The sequence below is a fragment of the Bos indicus x Bos taurus genome, chromosome 7 (genome assembly GCF_003369695.1).
Source record: "Bos indicus x Bos taurus breed Angus x Brahman F1 hybrid chromosome 7, Bos_hybrid_MaternalHap_v2.0, whole genome shotgun sequence".
In the NCBI taxonomy this organism is placed as follows: Eukaryota; Metazoa; Chordata; class Mammalia; order Artiodactyla; family Bovidae; genus Bos; species Bos indicus x Bos taurus.
In genome coordinates, this window is record NC_040082.1 from 90,291,779 (window position 1) to 90,310,417 (window position 18,639).

The 18,639-nt window shown below is 52.4% G+C and overlaps 1 protein-coding gene across 2 annotated transcripts; it reads right to left on the reverse strand.

Annotated features, from left to right (window-relative positions):
* Positions 1 to 1,763: 1,763 nt before the first annotated feature.
* TBXA2R (thromboxane A2 receptor) lies at positions 1,764 to 17,093 on the reverse strand. Of its 2 annotated transcripts, none has more exons than XM_027547210.1 (3): positions 14,989 to 15,538; positions 9,717 to 10,569; positions 1,764 to 2,955 (listed from the first exon to the last, which is right to left on the reverse strand). In XM_027547210.1, exons 2-3 carry the CDS (start codon positions 10,500 to 10,502, stop codon positions 2,710 to 2,712), a joined length of 1,032 nt encoding a protein of 343 aa, XP_027403011.1. In that variant the 5' UTR covers positions 10,503 to 10,569; positions 14,989 to 15,538; the 3' UTR covers positions 1,764 to 2,709. The 2 variants fall into 2 exon arrangements, with proteins under 2 accessions (XP_027403011.1, XP_027403012.1); XM_027547211.1 differs by lacking the exon at positions 1,764 to 2,955 and adding an exon at positions 9,053 to 9,339 and having other exon boundaries at positions 14,989 to 17,093.
* Positions 17,094 to 18,639: the final 1,546 nt, after the last annotated feature.

Genomic DNA, 18,639 nt, shown 5'->3' on the forward strand with positions numbered 1-18,639 from the left:
TGAGACCCAGGTGCATTCCAGAATACAGCTAATATCTGGAACCCGGTCAAGTCCTGGGACCCAGAAGGATGCAGACACAGACTTCAGCTCCACAGCTGTGTCAAACTCCGAGAGTAGGCCCAGTTCAAGGACCCAGCCCTGCCCAGGAGCTCAAAACACCTCTGAGGCTCAGCTCAGCTCAGAAAGCCTGACAAGTTCTAGAAACCAAATCCAGGCCACAACCCAGGGCAGCTTTGGGACTGAGCCAGACTTTGGGAAACAGACCAGCTCTGGAACGCAGCTCATCTCTAGAACCCCTCACAGCTCAGAGATGCAGATAAGTGCAGGAACTAAGCCCCGCTCTGGAGTCAAGCTCAACTCCAAAACCCAACTCAGCTCCACAGTTCAGTTCAGGTCTGAGATGCAAGCCAGCTCTGAAACCTGGAGCAGTTCAAGAGTACAGTCCAGCTCTGGATCCGAAACCGGCTCCAGAATCCAGACCAGTTCTGGAACCCAGCTGAACCCTGAGATTCAGCCCAGCTCTAGGACCCAGACCAGTGAAAGAACTCAGTCCAGCTCTGGAGTCCAGCTCAGCTCCAGAACACAGCCTGCTTCTGGATGCCAACCTGGCTCTAGAACCCAGACAAGTTCTGGAACCCAGCTCAGTCCTGAGACCCAGCCCAGCTCTGGGACCCAGACCAGTGCAAGAACTCAACTCAGCTCTGGAGTGCAGTTCAGCTCCAGAACCCAGTGCAGCTCTAGAATTCAGCCCAGCTCTGAAACCCAGACCACTTCAAACACTCAGCCCAGCTCTGGAGTCCACCTTAGTTCCAGAACTGAATCTGATTCTAAAACTAGAAGCCAGACCAGTCCAAGAATCCAGCTCAGCTCTAGAAAGGGGCCCTGCCCACAGACCCCAGGCCTTGACCCCAGAACCCAGCCTGATCCCGCCCCTTATGCCCAACCTCGACACCTAGGCCCACCACCCAGAGCCCCGACTCCAGGTCCTAGCCAAATCTCTTGCCCCCAGCCCCATCCCCATGATCTGGTACGAGGAACCCCGCCCAACCCTAGCCCTGGCCAAAGCCCCTCAACTTCTCCCCTGGCCCCACACCCACAGTCCCTCTTCACCCCCCAGAAACCAGCCCTTTCCCCCAAGCCCCAGCTGGGACCCCAGAAGTCTACCCCACCCACCAAATCCGTCATCCCTAGTTTTGCCCCCAGGGTGGCCCTCCTTCGTTCTCAGCCCCTTGAACCCTCATTTGAGGGGCCTGCCCCCTCCTCCATGCTCAGGGAGTCTGGGTTACCTCCACGGGAGTCAGAGCTCCTACCCCACCATGGAGGGCAGTAGCTTGGGCGTGACATAGTTGGGGCCCCCATCCTGCTCCTCCTGCTCCTCCCTGCCTGGGTTGCCCAGAAGTAGCAGGTGACCTCATTCCACACCCACCCCGCACATGGGGTGGGGCAGGTGAGGAAGGGAGGGTGGAAACAGCTGATCCTAGGTCTATGGGAGGGCAGTGGGGTAGGGGCGGGCAGGGGAGGCAGGAGGCAGTTTCCTTCTCATGTACCTTGAGGGCTTGAGGGCTCGTGGGGAATAAAGGCATAAAGGCACCTCCCACCCCTGCAGCCTGATGTGTTATTTTGGCGGGTATTTGGGGGAGAGCAGAGGAAGGGGCTGACACGAAAACACTAGATGCTTCTTAAGTGCCTACTATGTGCCAGGCACCCTATAAGTGCTAATTGTGCAGGTGTTGAGGGCCCTGCAGGACACACATCAGTCTGTATAAGATCAGTCTACTTTTATTGAGCAGCTACTGTGGGCCAGGAGCTGCTTGCTCAAGGTGCAGCGAGTCTGAGGGGCTGAGTGGATAGATGGTGAAACCACAAGCTGATCAAGGCATGTGCTTCATCTGCAGTGGAGGAAGCAGGTGTGCACCCCATGGTCTCTGGGTATCTATGTCGTCCTCTCTTTTCCTCATCTACAAAATGGGTTTAACCCAGAACCCTCTCCTGGGGTTTCAGGCAGGATTCCGGGAGATCTCAACCGTGAAATGTTCAGGGAAGACTCAATAAAGCGGGTGGGGAGAGAAGTGAGGAGCCAGCCCCACCTCTAGGGGCTTCCCCAACTCCCACCCTAGTCCTGCTCAGCTGGGGCTTCCCCAACCCCCACCCCAGTCCTGTTCAGCAGCTGTGGGCTGGATAGGAATCTTGACACCAGAAACTTCAATGATGGATGATTTCAGAGCCAAAGGAAAATAAAGCCGAGGTGGAGATTATATTTTGGCAAGAGAGGGGGTCTGTTGGCATTCAACCTTTCTAGACAGAGCCTTCTTGAATTGGGATGTCAAAGGGAATCAACCATACCCAGTAAGAAGGTCAGATTCAGGCGTTGGAGCCCCTTATTTTTGGAGGATTTCTGCAAGGGGAAGCTTACAAGTCTGATTTCCTCCAGATACCTGCCCAGCAACGTCACATCCTTCCTAGGGTTGGGAGGGGATTCAAAGAAGGGGTTGAAAGAGGGGAAGGGCTTTGGAAAGGGGAGTCAGGGAAGACTTGGGGGCGTCCCTGGGGCTGATGGAAGATAGCACACAATTTTGTTGTTCAAACCCTCTGTCTATGCTACACTCTTGGCTCCTGGGCATCAGGACAGACAGAAGCGACTGACAGGGAGGATAAAGGTCTGGTGGGGGACATTCTGGCAGGGTGCTCTGTCCTTCCAGAGTGTCCAGCCTAGTGTATCGTTGACCTGCGGGTGAGCTGGGGCTGCAGGGACAGTGACCGGGATCGGGTGCTCAGGCGAGGGTAGAAGCGCTGGATCACTGCCCGGCGAAACAGGATGTACACCCAGGGGTCGAGGATCTGGTTCCAGGTGGCCACTCGCAGGTAGATGAGCAGCTGCCGCTCCGTGAGGCGGGACAGCTGCCCCGTCGGGCTCATGGCGGGTGGGCTCTGCAGCACCGTCTGGGCGATGAAGACCTGCCGGGAGCCAGAGCAGTCAGCCAGGGGCCAGGCTGGCAGCCAGCCCTGCCCTCCACCAGCACCTGCCTGTGCCACCTGCTGTCCCCTGAGATCCAGTGCTGATTCTGTTCCTGCTGGGCTGTGTGACCTTCAGGATATCTGCCTGACTTCTCTGAGCTTCAGCTGATGTGGCTGCAAAATAGCAGACTTTTCCTGCTCCTTCCCTGGACATGATTAAACACGGTGGACAAAGAGGACTTGCAGGTGCGAACAGGTGGAATCACTGTGACTGCCAGTGTTATTATTCTATTAAACACATATTTTATATAAACTTTACATATATCAAATATACATACTATATATAATAATATATCAAATTATGGTATAAGATTTATATTCAATAATTAAATTTTATGTTATTTTGTCACTTTATATTACATTGAAATTTATAGTTTATAAAATTCTATGACAAAAATTTTATATTAAATAATTTTATGTTAAACATAGTAAGTTTAATATAGATTATTAAATATTGGATTTATGTTTAATATTACACAATATGTAATATGATACAAATTATTATATACACTAATTTACAAATAATTATAGATATAATAATATAGTTACCTAATAATATGTTGTTAATTATAACCATATTATTTATTATATGGTATTTAAAATTATATATGTAATTAATTATATAATATATAATTGTAATGTGACTATGTATTACATGAGTGATCTAATTACTAAGTATTCATTAATAACATAGCTATATGTTATATAGTATTTAACAATTATATAATATATAATGATCAATGTTATTAAATATTAATTAATAATATGTATTATATGCTATATAGTATTTAACAATTATATACTATATACTGATCGATATATTAAATATTAATTAATAATATGTAATTATAATAGTTTTGCTCAGTAAGGTCCAACTGTTTGTGACCCCATGGACTATGGCCTGCCAGGCTCCTCTGTCCATGGGCTTTTTTTCAGGCAAGAATATTAGAGTGGCTTGCCATTCCCTTCTTCAGAAGATCTTCCTAACCCAGGAACTGAACCAGCACCTCCTGCATTGTAGATAGATTCTTTACCTGCTGAGCCACTGGGGAAACCCCCTAATTATAGTTATATGTTATATAGTATTTAACAGTTATATAATATATAATCATATATTATATAATAATTGATATAATTAATTATCAGATCACATCAGTCGCTCAGTCGTGTCCGACTCTTTGCGACCCCATGAATCGCAGCACGCCAGGCCTCCCTGTCCATCACCAACTCTTGGAGTTCCTTGAGACTCACGTCCATCAAGTCAGTGATGCCATCAAGCCATCTCATCCTCTGTCGTCCCCTTCTCCTCCTGTCCCCAATCCCTCCCAGCATCAGAGTCTTCTCCAATGAGTCAACTCTTCGCATGAGGTGGCCAAAGTACTGGAGTTTCAGCTTTAGCATCAGTCCTTCCAAAGAAATCCCAGGGCTGATCTCCTTCAGAATGGACCGGTTGGATCTCCTTGCAGTCCAAGGGACTCTCAAGAGTCTTCTCCAACACCACAGTTCAAAAGCATCAATTCTTTGGCGCTCAGCCTTCTTCACAGTCCAACTCTCACATCCATACATGACCACAGGAAAAACCATAGCCTTGACTAGATGAACCTTTGTTGGCAAAGTAATGTCTCTGCTTTTGAATATGCTATCTAGGTTGGTCATCACTTTCATTCCAAGGAGTAAGCATCTTTTAATTTCATGGCTGCAGTCACCATCTGTAGTGATTTTGGAGCCCAGAAAAATAAAGTCTGACACTGTTTCCACTGTTTCCCCATCTATTTCCCATGAAGTGGTGGGACCGGATGCCATGATCTTCGTTTTCTGAATGTTGAGCTTTACGCCAACTTTTTCACTCTCCACTTTCACTTTCATCAGGAGACTTTTTAGTTCCTCTTTACTTTCTGCCATAAGGGTGGTGTCATCTGCATATCTGAGGTTATTGATATTTCTCCCGGCAATCTTGATTCCAGTTTGTGTTTCTTCCAGTCCAGCGTTTCTCATGATGTATTCTGTATATAAGTTAAATAAACTGGGTGACAATATACAGCCTTGATGAACTCCTTTTCCTATTTGGAACCAGTCTGTTGTTCCATGTCCAGTTCTAACTCTTGCTTCCTGACCTGCATACAGATTTCTCAAGAGGCAGATCAGGTGGTCTGGTATTCCCACCTCTTTCAGAATTTTCCACAGTTGATTGTGATCCACACAGTCAAAGGCTTTGGCATAGTCAATAAAGCAGAAATAGATGTTTTTCTGGAACTCTCTTGCTTTTTCCATGATCCAGCAGATGTTGGCAATTTGATCTCTGGTTCCTCTGCCTTTTCTAAAACCAGCTTGAACATCTGGAAGTTCACGGTTCACGTATTGCTGAAGCCTGGCTTGGAGAATTTTGAGCATTACTTTACTAGCGTGTGAGATGAGTGCAATTGTGTGGTAGTTTGAGCATTCTTTGGCATTGCCTTTCTTTGGGATTGGAGTGAAAACTGACCTTTTCCAGTCCTGTGGCCACTGCTGAGTTTTCCAAATTTGCTGGCATATTGAGTGCAGCACTTTCACAGCATCATCTTTCAGGATTTGGAATAGCTCAACTGGAATTCCATCACCTCCACTAGCTTTGTTCGTAGTGATGCTTTCTAAGGCCCACTTGACTTCACATTCCAGGATGTCTGGCTCTAGGTCAGTGATCACACCATTGTGATTATCTGGGTCGTGAAGATCCTTTTTGTACAGTTCTTCTGTGTATTCTTGCCATCTCTTCTTAATATCTTCTGCTTCTGTTAGGTCCATATCATTTCTGTCCTTTATCAAGCTCATCTTTGCATGAAATGTTCCTTTGGTATCTCTGATTTTCTTGAAGAGATCCCCAGTCTTTCCCATTCTATGAATATATATAATTATAGTTATATGTTGGGGCTTCCCTGGTGGCTCAGATGGTAAAACGTCTGCCTGCACTGTGGGAGACCCGGGTTCAATTCCTGGGTCAGGAAGATCTCCTGGAGAAGGAAATGGCAATCCACTCCAGCGCTCTTGCCTGGAAAATCCCATGGACTGAGGAGACTGACGGTATTTAACAATTATATACTATATAAATATATATTATATGATTGATATAATTATTAAATGTTAACTGGGGCTTCCTTATATATTATATGATTAATATACTTATTAAATATTAATTAATACTATATAATTATAGTTTCGGGCTTCCCTGGTGGCTCAGAGGTTAAAGCGTCTGCCTCCAACATGGGAGACCTGGGTTCGATCCCTGGGTTGGGAAGATCCCCTGGAGAAGGAAATGGTAACCCACTCCAGTATTCTTGCCTGGAGAATCCCATGGATGGAGAAGCCTGGTAGGCTACAGTCCACGGGGTCGCAAAGAGTCGGACACGACTGAGTAACTTCGCTCACTCACTCACTCAATTATAGTGTATATTATATAGTATTTAACAATTATATCACAGTTGTTATAATTATATATATTAATTCTAATACAAATAATTATTATAGTGGGTATTATATTTCATAATTATAATTAAAATAATACTATGATTAATATTAATATTATATTGAATCACTACAGTACAGTTGTTTCCTGAGCACCTACTGTGTGCTGGGCAATTCTGGGGACAGTGCTGTGGCCACAATGGACCCAGGCTCTACTTACATGCCCAGGTGGTTTCGGCTCGGTGGTGGGGGTTGGTGTGACCAAGCAGACATGGAGGCACTGTTGTAGCCCAGAGGAGGCGTTGGGCCAGGCTTGAGAGGTAATCAGATGGAGAATAGGAGTTTCCCCAGTGAGATGGAGGGGAGTGTCTGTGGACCTTTCCTCTGGGACAACAGGGAGCCATGGGAGGTTTCAGAGCATGAGTTCGCTCATGGGCCAACTCTGGCCTGCCACCTGTTTTTGTTGTGCTTTGTTTGCTTTATTTGTGCCTTTTTGGTTTGTTGTTTTGCTAAGAATGTTTTTACACATGTCAATGGTGAGAAAAAAACAGAAAGCATATTTTGTGACATGTGACAATTACATGAAATTCACATTTCCGAGTCCATAAATGAACTCCTTTTGGCACTTAGGCGTGCCCAGTCATTTCCAGGTAGCTTTCACACCCCAATAGAAGAGCTGTGTGGTTGTCCCAGAGACAGTGTTTAAAAGGGATACTATATGGCCTTTTAGGAAAAACTTGGCTCCCAAAGGGGACTTGGGAATCATTTAATGACTCAGTGATTCTACCTAAAACGCCTTCCTGGTTTTTATCTGGCAGCTTATCTCCTATTAAGGAGATCAAACCAGTCAATCCTAAGGAAATCCACCCTGAACATTCATTGGAAGGATGATGCTGAAGCTGAAGCTCCAATACTTTGGCCACCCGATGGGAAGAACTGGCTCATTGGAAAAGACACTGATGCTGGGAAAGATTGAGGGCAGGAGGAGAAAGGGGAAACAGAGGATGAGATGGTTGGCTGGCATCATCGACTCAATGGACATGAGTGAGCAAACTCTGGGAGATAGGACAGGGAAGCCTGGCATGCATGGGGTCGCAAAGAGGTGGACACAACTGAGCGACTGAACAAGAACAAATATCCTATTCAGGCTTCCCTGGTGGCTCAGATGGTAAAGAATTCAACTGCAATGCAGGAGACCTGGGTTCGATCCCTGAGAAGGAAATGGCAACACACTCCAGTATTCCTGCCTGGAAAATTCCATGGATGGGGACCCTGGTGAACTACAATCCATGGGGTCACAAAGAATCAGACACGACTAAGTGACTAACACACACATCTCTCTAATCTCCTATCCATCCTTCAGAGTCTCAGCTGAGACTCTAATGGTTCAGGGCAGGGCAGGGGTCATCTGGGGGTATTCTAAGACAGTCAAGCCTGGAAGGCAGGGATCAGGAAGATGCTGAGGCAGACCTTTGTCAGGGAACTCTTGCTGAAGGTGACATTTGAGCAAGGACATGGAGGAGTGAAGGAGTGATTCACATGGAGATCTGGGGTTGGGGGAGCATTCCAGGCAGACGGTACAGCACATACAAAGGCCCTGGGGCAGCATCATGCCTGGCATGTTGGAGGAACAGCAAGGAGGCTAGTGTGGCTGGAGCAGAGTGAGCAAGGGGGAGAGAGGGCGGACAGAAGGGCAGGGAGGGGATGGAGAAGGTCTCGCAGGGTCTTGTGGGCTGCAGGAGGACTTGGGGTTTTATCCTGAGGGAGATGGGAGCCCTGAGGTGCTGTAGGCAGAGAGGGGGAAACCCGAATCAGGTGCTCACAGGCATCCTCTGGATGCTGCTCAATAAATAATAATGATAATAATTATAATAAACAAAAATAGAAACGGTCTCAGCTGTATGAAAACAGACCTGGGAGGGACACCCCAGGGACTGGGTTTCAGAAGCACATTGCTCAGCCAGAAGCATCATACTGTAACTTTTGCTCCCCTGGGGCCCGTCATGCCTGCAGCTTCATGTATCACACACAAAAACTTATGCTCCCTTCTATTTCTTTTCCCACCACTGACACATGTAAAAACATTTAGCAAAACAGAGCACAACCAAATTTGCAATCTTCCTATCCCACAGATTTAGTTTTTGTTTTAGCCCTTATCACTTCCTAATATCTACCATGTCACTTATTTATGCACTGTTTATTTGCTGTCTTCCCCATGATCATGGGGTCGCAAGAGTCTGACACGACTTAGCGACTAAACCGCCACCACCATGATCAAAGAGCTGCAGGAAGTCAAGCATTTTGTACTTTTTGTTCCCTGCTCAGCATCTAGACCAGAGCCTGCAACACACTGGGTGTTCAATCAATGTTTGTTGAAGAAACAAATGGATAAATGAGTTCATTTCCTCCTGAATCACTCTAAGAGGCAGGCACCTTTTAAATTATCCCCCATGGCTCAGACGGTAAAGAATCTGCCTGCAGTGCAGGAGACCCGGGTTGGATACCTGGGTCGAGAAGATCCCCTGGACATTCCAGTATTCTTGCCTGGAGAATTCCATGGACAGAGGAACCTGGTAGGCTATACAGTCCATGGGGTCACAAAGAGTTGGAGATGACTGAGCAATGAACACTTTCTTCTTTCTTTTAAAATCTAAGGAACTGACTGAGGCTGGAAGAAGGAAGCCCATAGCCAGAGTCACATGGTAAGTCCTTGTTGGATATGGGCTGGAAACCAAGTATCTGATTCTGGTCTTCAGACTTGTCCAGATTGAATCAGAAATGGAAAAATAACAACTCCAAAAGGCCAATTATATTAATCAGTGGAAGGACTTCAGTAAACTCACCTGACTCAGGAACATCTGTGCAAAGCTGGGGTCCAGCCCAGAACTAGGCACAAGGTAGAAATGATTCAGTGATTCCACCTGGAATATCCTCCCTGGTTTCATCTAGCAGGTAAACTCCTCTTCCTCCTTCAAAACCCCAGCTCCAATGACCCTCTTACGGAAAGTCTTCTCTGATACCCTCCCTGGGGTGGGGAGAGCCTGGGAGCCCCTCCCTGGGCATCTCAGTCCCAGGACACTGCTTCTGCCCCAGTCCTGCCCCCAGTTCTGCCCCCAGTTTGGGGTTATCTGTGTCTCACTCAAGGGAGTACCCCTGGACCCTGGGGTCACATTTTCTTGGGCTAATGAGAACCTGAGGGTTATGAATCTATTCAGGATGAACCCAGGCCCCAGGCAGTCCCCGCTCCTACCCCCGCCACTCACCAGCAGTGGCATCCAGCAAATGCTGGCCACCACCATAATGCCCATGAGCTGCACCATCATCTCCACCTCGCAGTCCCTCGGGCGCTGCTGGGCGGTCGCCTGCCCATGGTAGACGTGGCACAGGGTGGCCACACTGATGGTGTTGAGCAGGAAGGACATCCCCACTGAGACGCTGCCGAGGAGTGCGAAGAGCAGGCCGAAGGCCACGTCCCCCGGATCGGTGCCGAGTGTGAGGAAGCACCAGGAGCCGGGGTACTGCACGGTATAGTGGCCCACACCCAGAAGGGGCAGCAGGCCCAGCGCCAGCGCAGAGGCCCACACCAGCCCCACTGTGGTCCAGGCTCGGCGCTGCGAGGCAGTCGCAGGCCTTGAGAAGGGCCGGGTGATGCCCAGGAAGCGCTCTGAGGCCATGGCGGCCCCCAGCAGCAGCGGACACAGGCCGAAAAAGACCATGATGACACCCATGAAGTGGCAGAGGCTGCAGCCAGGGTCCACGGCCTGCCATTCAAAGAGGACGAAGTGCTGGGTCACCACGATGGCGCCGGTGACCAGCAGCCCCATGAAGTCAGTGAGGACCAGGCCACAGAGGAAGGTCAGGAAGGAAGATCTAGACTGGGAGCTGCTTTGCCGTGCGCCCATCAGCACACTCAGCGCCAGCAGGTTGGAGGCCAGGCCCACCAGGCAGAAGGAGGCTGCAAACCATGGGGAGGCAATCAGGCGCCGCTCCTCCAGTGTGATGTTCATAGGCCGGAAACAGGGCCCCAGAGAACTGGCATTGGGCCACATGGTTCTGGAGCATAGCAGGGAGGGTTACCACTTCATCAGGCCAAGGCTGGTGGTGGTTCAGAGACACCTGTGGGGAGGTGGGCGGCAGAGAAGATTTTGGTGATTCATTCTGCATATTAGTCTGAGTGGCCCCAGTGAACTCCTACACAAACTTCAATGCCCCAGCTCAACTATACCCTCCTTGAAGATGCCTTTCCTCACTTATCTCACTCCCAGCTCAGTAAGCATTACTATTACTACTCCTAGTAGTAGTCCTGCTATTACAATTACTAGTATGACTAGCTCCAACTCTGTCCTGCCCCAGGCTCAGTGACCCTCAAAGGCAAGGATCAGTGTTTCCTCTTCTGGGAACCCTGGAAGACACCAATTAGTGTCTGCCAGGTTGCAGAGAAGGGTTGAGAAGCTCTGGGTTTGAACTCTAGCCCTGACACCAACTATGCGACCTCAGGCAAATGATTTTTTCTTCTCTAAACTTCTGGTTCCCTGGGGGTCATCCATCTGAGTCCTTCATGGAAGGAAGGATCCAGGACAGATTTCAACTGCTGTAAAACAGGACACGTGCAGTGTGGGGAGGGCCACTGGCTGGCAGCCAGAGGTCGTTGACTCTCAGGCCAGCTCTGTGGTCAGCCTTGAGGTCACAATTCCTCATGAAGGCCTCGGGGAAGATTCGACCCCGTTGGTCTTTAGGGACATTCTTCCTCCTGTGTTAGAACCATGTATATTCCTTCCCCCCCCCCATTTTTGTTTAATAAAAAAGAAACCCTGAAATCCAGTTCCATTCTGGGGGAAAAAAAAACCCAGTTCACTGGAAGCAACTGGATCCCCAGTGACGGGCTATAAACAGTAGCAGGAGGAAATGGGCTATAAACTCCTCAGTATGGGGCTGGGGGAGAAAACTGGAGAGACGTGTGGGTCTGACTGGGGTGTGGATGAATTGACCAGTGTTTGAGGAGAAAGAAAATGACACCATTTAAAAGTCAGCTCTCTAAAGCAATTATACTTGAATAATAATTTTTTAAAAAGTCTTCTCTCAGTTGCCCAAAAGGATCCAGCTGGGAGGGCACAGGGCCACCCATGGGGCCAGCCTCCCATGTGGTATGCGTGCCTATCACAAACCATGCTTGTGCCAGCAGTGAGGGGCCATTGGCCGCAGGATCAGAGTGGACAAAGGTGGGGAGGCAGGACGGTGGGAGGCATGGAGGTTCCAGGCAGCTGACGCCCAGAAAGGTCCACTTATTTTTTTTAATTAAAAAAAAATTTAGTTATTATTATTTTATTGGGCTTCCTAGGTGGTTCAGTGGTAAAGAATCTGCCTGTAATGCAGGAGATACAGGTTCGATCCCTAGGTTGGGAAGATCCCCTGGAGGAGGAAATGATAACCCACTCCAGTATTCTTGCCTGGAGAATACCATGGACAGAGTAGCCTTGGACACAACAGAGTGACTAAACCACCACGACAACATTATTTTATTATTAATTAATTAATTAAACTGTACCAGGTCTTAGTTGCAGCATATGGGATCAAGTTACCGGACCAGGGATCAAACCTTTCAGGGTCCCTTGAAATGAGAGCTCAGAGTCTTATGATCCCCATTTTGCGGAGGCAGGGAATCAGAAGTACAGAGAGGTTAAGTAACTAATCCAAAGTCACACAGCCTAGCCGGAGTTGACTGGAGATCAAATGTGTGCATCTGTGTCAAAAGCCTTGCAGTCAGGCAGAGGCTGGTGAGAGGTGGGTGTGGAGGGTCATCATTTCTAGGGAATTCCCTGGCAGTCCAGTGAGTAAGACTACATACGTGCTTGCCCTGCCAAGGTCCCATGAGGCACAGCCAAAAAGGGATAGAATTTTTCTAAAATGACTGCCATGATTTCCCTCACGAACCTTGGAGGAGTCTCTTCCCTACTCTGAGCCTCAGTCTCCCTTCTGATAAAATGGGGCCAATGACGAGCCCTGGGGCTGTGTCCCGTGACCAGCCTCAGCAGCGAGTGTGCTTAGCTGCACCCCACCTCACTCCCCATCTCTTTAATTCATCTCAGCAACTCCTTATCTAGCCTCATAAATTATCCAGCTCCTCTGAGCCTCCCTCCCAGGCTGACAGCCAAGGTCAGCACCACTTTGGTGGGGTGGGGCCTCGAGTGAGAAACTAAATCCTGAGTGAGGGTGGCATGCGGCCTTTCCACGGCGCGTGGCCATCTGAGCCCGCCACTCCGGGGAAGGGATGTGTTTGTCGTCAGCTCAGATTCGACCTGCACTTGAGTTCCCCCTGGGACAGGGCGCTCCCTCCCTCCCTCCCTCGGAGCTGGTATGTGTTGTTTCTAAATATTCTCGGGACTCGGGCTGTGTCTGTGGTCACTGCCCCTGCCTCACCCTGGAGTGACTGCCAGCCCCTCCCGCATCTCATGGCCCCAGGGTCCCCTACTCTTGTGCAGGAGCTCATGCACCCAGGGACATAGACCCCGAGTCTGTTTCACGCTTCCCATATGTGGAAACAAAAACTGCGACCCCAGGACCCCTGGCCTGGGGGAGACTGGAAACTGGCACCACTTCCTCTGGCCCCAGCATGTGGTTTCCAGTCCCCCAACCAGGGGTTCAGGTGATAGCAGCCTGCTCAAGTTCCCCAGGAAAGCGGGCCAGGAGGGGCACCTGGCGGGGCCTCCCTTTCCCTCCCACATTGACCAGGAGGGCTCCGAGGTCCAGAAGCACGGCTGTGTGGCCCTTGGGAGAACTGCTCTCCCTCTCTGTGCCTCATGAGAAACATGGACCCCAGATTTGCTGGACAAACCCAAGGATCCTACAACCCGAGAGTGGGAGAGGTCTGGATTTGGAAAATCCAGGGTTCTGGAATTCTAACGAGTCCCCGGTTCTAGAATTCTAACAAGGTCCCACTTCAGGAACCCAGAGGCCTGAAGCATCTAGACTTTAAGGGGGCTGAGGTTCCAACAGCTCTCATTGGCTGGTCCTGAGTTCCAGAAATCTCTCTCTCTTGGGTCCTGGCTCCTCTCTGCATAACTGCAGGACAAACATTCAGTGCTCCCTCAGCTCACCTCAGGGAGGCTGGGAGGGCTCCAGCCCACTGTCCCAGAGGCCTGGGCGCTGGGCCAGGCGTGGGCACCAGGCTGCCCCCCCACTACCACGGTGTCCCTGGCAGACTGTAGTCTTTGGATTCCAAGGGCTGGGCCCCTCCTCTGCCTGATGGTCCATCACTGCCTGCCCACTCTCCCCCTGCTGCTTCCACAAGCCATCCATTTTTTAACAAGTCCCTCTGCCTCTCAACACCCCACCCCCTGGCCTGCCTGCCTGTCCCCTCGCCAGGGGCCTACCCACCCTCCCCCCAGAGGAGCGACAGTGACCTCAGACAAGCTTGGACTGGAGCCCCCGATCTGCCACTGTCAAGCGGGGGCTCGACCTTGCCAAGTCTCAGTTTCCCCCTTTCTGAAATGGGGACAACAAGGCCACTGACTTGCCTGCCAGCATTTGGGCTAGTCTTCCCAGGCCCGACCTGCTCTTGCCATTGAGACTTTCAGTCTTCACTCACACACACACACACACACCCATCCCAGCCTGGTGCCCGCACTCTTCCTGCTTCCTGGCTGTGCTCACAGCTTGTCTCCTGGGTGCACACACTGAGCAGCCAGGTGGGAGCCCTGATGCACTGTATGACCTCAGTCTATTTCCACATTTCCTAAGTTTTCTAATGCTGCCCAGTTGACCAAGGATCATGCCCTCTGGCACGAACATGCAGGGAGCAGGCCCGTTACTGCATTGGTTCCAGCTCATGCCCCGTTCGCATCTGCACGCCCTAGGGTGGGGACCCTCTGTACGCCCTTGTGAAGCCACAGACGCCCACACAGACACAAACACTTCCACGCAAGGCAGCTCCCAGACCCGGCCCTGCCTCCCCTCACCACAAGGCTCTATTTCCGGGAACTTTTCCTGTTTGTGACACCACCCAGGTCCCCACCCCAGTCAGCCTGACTGGGTTAGAGCTGAGCCTTGGCCCTGACTCATGTGGTCCCCCGGAGCCTCAGTTTCCTCATCTGTCCAGCGGGCATCCTCTCAGCACTCACCACTGGCGAGGGGAACAGATGGGTGACAGAGGGACAGGACCGATCCAGGCCAGGCAGCCACTGGTTAGTGATGGACACAACTCCGAGTGTGTGTGCAGACACACAACCAACCAGGCGTGTGCTTTCACTTGCAGCCATACCCAGCGTCTCAGCACTGTCTCTGGCTGCAGCGCTACAGGACGCGGAGAGGGCTGGCCCAGACTCAGGGAATCCACACACAAGCACATTCTTGCTCACACCAGCCAGCAGGTGCCCAGGGCAGGCAGCACTCCAGACTGGGACCCAGGCTCAAGAGTGCCCCTGGACACCGAGCACCTAGTAGCTGTCACCGCCCACGGGAACACACCCACGGCAGCGCGGATCGGCCGGTAGGATGCACTCAAGCCACACCTGCCCACTCTCATGCCCCGCCCCTTACCTCAGGGCCAACTGTCCTCAGCTGAAGGTGGTCGAGGGGGCGTGCAGGGGTAGGCGCGCCGTCCTGGGCCCTGGAGCACGCGTAAATGTCTGGCGGGAGGAAGGGAGTGCGGAGGCGGAAGCAGGGCAGCTCGGCCTCCCGGGCCCCCTGGGGAAACCGAGTCACAGCGGGAGGACTCCCGCGCTGCCACGTCGCGCAGGGGCACCGACGGAGGGCCTGGCGGCGCGGGGTCCCCGGCCGAAGGAGGGGTGACTAGGTCCCTTCCCGGCCTGGAGGGGGGCCCAAGGGGTCTAAAAATAGCCCGGGGCGGGGGCTCTGCTCTACAGCTGGATCTAGTCTCTCTGCCCGAGTCTCTCAGTCTTTCGTCTGTCTCGCATCAGTCCCTCCCGCCCCGCGCTGGCCACGCCCCTCCCGCCCAGGCCTGGCTGCTGAGGGTCAAGGGGCGCCCCCAGCCCCCGGGGAGACAGCGCGGCCTCCTGGGGGAGGGGGAGTCCGTGGGATCCCGGGCCGCAGGGGCAGGGGCGCGGCGGCCGGGGTGGCCGGCACCCTCTCAGGAGCCTCCGCCCGCCCCCTCCCCCAAGCCAGCCCCAGCTAGGCCCCTTTCCGGCGCCGCTCCAGCCGCCAGGCCCCGCATTATTCACCGTCTGGGTAGTACCCCAGACCGAGAGGGGGCGGGGGCGGGGTCAGCTCCCCAGGGCTCCCAGACCCCTGTCCAGAGGCCCAGAGCTCAGAGCTGGTGAACGCGGGGTGCGTGGTGGTTGAGGAGTGGCTGGCCCCTCAGTAGAGGCTTCATCAGTGTAGGGTTTGTTTAAGGCCCCTGTCAGGGCTGGGGGTGGGGGTGCAGAGGTGTTCAGAGGGGAGAAGGACCGCACTCTGAAGCCGGAAGCCTCGTGGGCAGCCTGCTCAGACAGGTTTTCCCGGGAGCAGGTGAGCGGGAGGGCTGTGGGCGGCTGCATTCTAGGGGGAGCATCTGGGAGCACCTAGGCTGGCATTGGGCTCCTGAGGTGAGGGTGGGGAGGTACGCTTTCGCTCTGCTCCCTAAAGCCCGTCACTGCAGGAATGATCGCGCTTGAGGCAGGGAGCTGGAAGCTGGGAATGACTCTCCAGACAGGATGGACTTTCTTGAAAGCCCCATGACTCACTCAGGGCTGTGGGCCAGGGTCTCATCGGCCCAAAGCTGTGAAAGTAAAGAGTGAGCAGTCGGGTACTGCTACAGCAAAGGTGTGGAGGCTAAACCCAGACCGTGGTGCAGGAAAGTGAGAAGCTTCTTAAAAGTCCTTCCTGCCCACAGTCCTTGGGCCTTGGGTGAATGAAGGGGGTCCACGGGTTTGGGACTGGCCATTGAGGATGCATGGAAGGCAGGGTTAGGGCATAGAGGGGTGAGTTTGGGCCTCATTGGCCCTGAGTTACAGCTTGGAGTGGGCTGGAACCCATTTGCCTTGGCCTTGATCTCATGCCACCGAGTCCTCAGGGGCCTGGGAGGGGCACACCAGTACAGGCTCTGAGTGGGAAAGACGGACTCCTGCCCTGGCCCTGATCTCCCTTCCACTGGGTCCACCTACTATCCTTCTGGCCTCTCCATCCCTCCAGACGGCCCCTCCTCTGTTCCATACCATTGTCTGAGTCCTCAGCAGGTTAACCCTAACTCCTCTTCCTTGACAAGGAGTCTCCCCGACTCCTATGCATCTGGCAGAACTCTGGCTCCGAGGCTCTCTCCTCTGTAAAGCCTTGATGTCCCTCACATCAAAGGAGGCAGTCTTGTTCCTCCCAGCCTTTCCTTTAGGGAAACTCTTTGCCCCAGCCCATATGGTAGGACAATTGTGAGCCCCAAGTAGACTGTAAACCACATCTGCCCTCAAAGATCCCCCAGGCTGGAGAAAAATAAAGCTGGATACAGACATTCCCAGCCTCCTGCGTTCAGGGCAGGGCCAAAGGAAGGGACAGAGGTTAGGGGGGCCAAGGAGGTGAGTCTGAAAGGCATCCTGGAGTGGGGATGGGGCAGAAATTGTGAGAACGGGGGCTTTGTGGAATGCATAGGAGGGCAAGAAAGAGACAGGGCAGAAATTATATATATGCTTTGGAAGCAAGAGAGAGCATGAGGCTTCAGGGGACTGTAAGGAGGGCAGAGGATGTGGGGCTGGGGCTCCAGATTGGGGGGGGTGGGCTGAGATGGAGGAGGATTGTTCCGTTCCCACTTCCTCTGCCCTGAGATAAAAGGACAGTGCTCCTTCTGGTAAACATCCAGGGCAGGGGTCAGATAAACACACTTGACTTGAGATTGGCAAGTGCCTGGGTTACAGCAGGACTCTGCAAGGCAGGGGGCGAAAATGCTCATTTTATAGACTGGGAAACTGAGGCCTGGAGGGCAGGAAGGCTGGGTCTAAGGCCACATGCAGGTGCGATCTGACCGTGAGTTCTGCGCTTCCCCCACCTCCCAGGCTGTCCGCTGGAGGTCTCTTGGTCTCTGCCCTGGCCCTGGTCAAGGGCACATGGGAGTCGTGAGAAGCGTTGAGATGGTCTGTGGGGTGGGGGTGGGGGGCGGCAGATGGTGGGAACAGAGGTCAGGCTCAGGACTGGCTTCCCGGGGCTATGGTTTCCGCTGGGAGTCGGGGAGCATCTATTCTTAGTCTCACACTCAGCCAAGGGCAGGAAGAGGCTGAGGTGGGGGTTGAGGGCAATTGAAGGATGCTGGGTGGACACTGGGCAGGGGCTGGGTCCTGGGGCAGCTGGGTGCTGTGGTGCCTCCAGTCTGCCTAATGGGTCTTCCTGACACCCAGCTTGTGTCCCACCCAGCTCACTTACCCTCTATGCCTCCCCAGTGCCCTAGAGCCCAGCACCTGGACTTGCATTCACCCCTGCCCAGGAAGCCCTGCAGAAGGAAATGGCAACCCACTCCAGTATCCTGGCCTGGAGAATCCCCACAGACAGAGGAGCCTGGTGGGCTCCTTTCCACGGAGTCACAAAGAGTAGGACACGACTGAGTGAATTCCACTTCACTTCACTGCCCTGGAAGCACTTGTTGCCTTTTCCTCTGCAAGGCAGGCCCAACTTCCTTCTCTGTCCGGCAGCCCTGTCCTCCCAGGCCTGGCAGGGCCCTCCCCCAGGGAACCTTCAGAGCCCTTTCTGGGACCCCTAGACCTTGAGCCTCCCCTGCCCCAGCCTGAACCCTTGCCTGGAGCAGCTCTCCTCCCTTTGGACTGGGGACTCCTGCTAAACATGTGCCCAGCTATTCGGGGACATGGCCGCCTTGTTCCCCTCCCCCCTCCCCCAGACCCCAGAGTCTCCCTTGGGGTCTACAGGCCACCTGGATTGCAGAAGTGAAGTGAGGAGGAACTGAGACACTGGGACTGGGAGGACTCCTCTTGGGGCAGGTAGGGAACCTGAGGCTGGAAATGGGAGGTTGGAGAAGGCTGGGTTCTAACTCTGACAGCTGGTTTCTAGGCTTGAAAACGTGGGCCTCTGTGAGTCTGTTTCCCAAATGGATGTAAATGCTGTCATGTACGGCTGGCGTGAGGTCTGCTTAACGCCTGTAAAGGCCAGGTCATTGCAGCCACACATAGCCTGCATGCTGAGACCAGAACAGGGCCCCACCCATCTGGTGAGCAAGCTCTGCCCCAGACTCGACCTTGCTCCAGGGCCTGTCCTGCTCCC

Bases quoted from the DNA above. Each gene is read 5' to 3' on its own strand.
- TBXA2R (XM_027547210.1), bottom strand. From the start codon at position 10,502: ATGTGGCCCAATGCCAGTTCTCTGGGGCCCTGTTTCCGGCCTATGAAC. The intron at 2,956-9,716 runs GTGAGTGGCGGG...GGCTCCCGGCAG, and splicing joins TTTGCTGGATGCCACTGCTG to GTCTTCATCGCCCAGACGGT.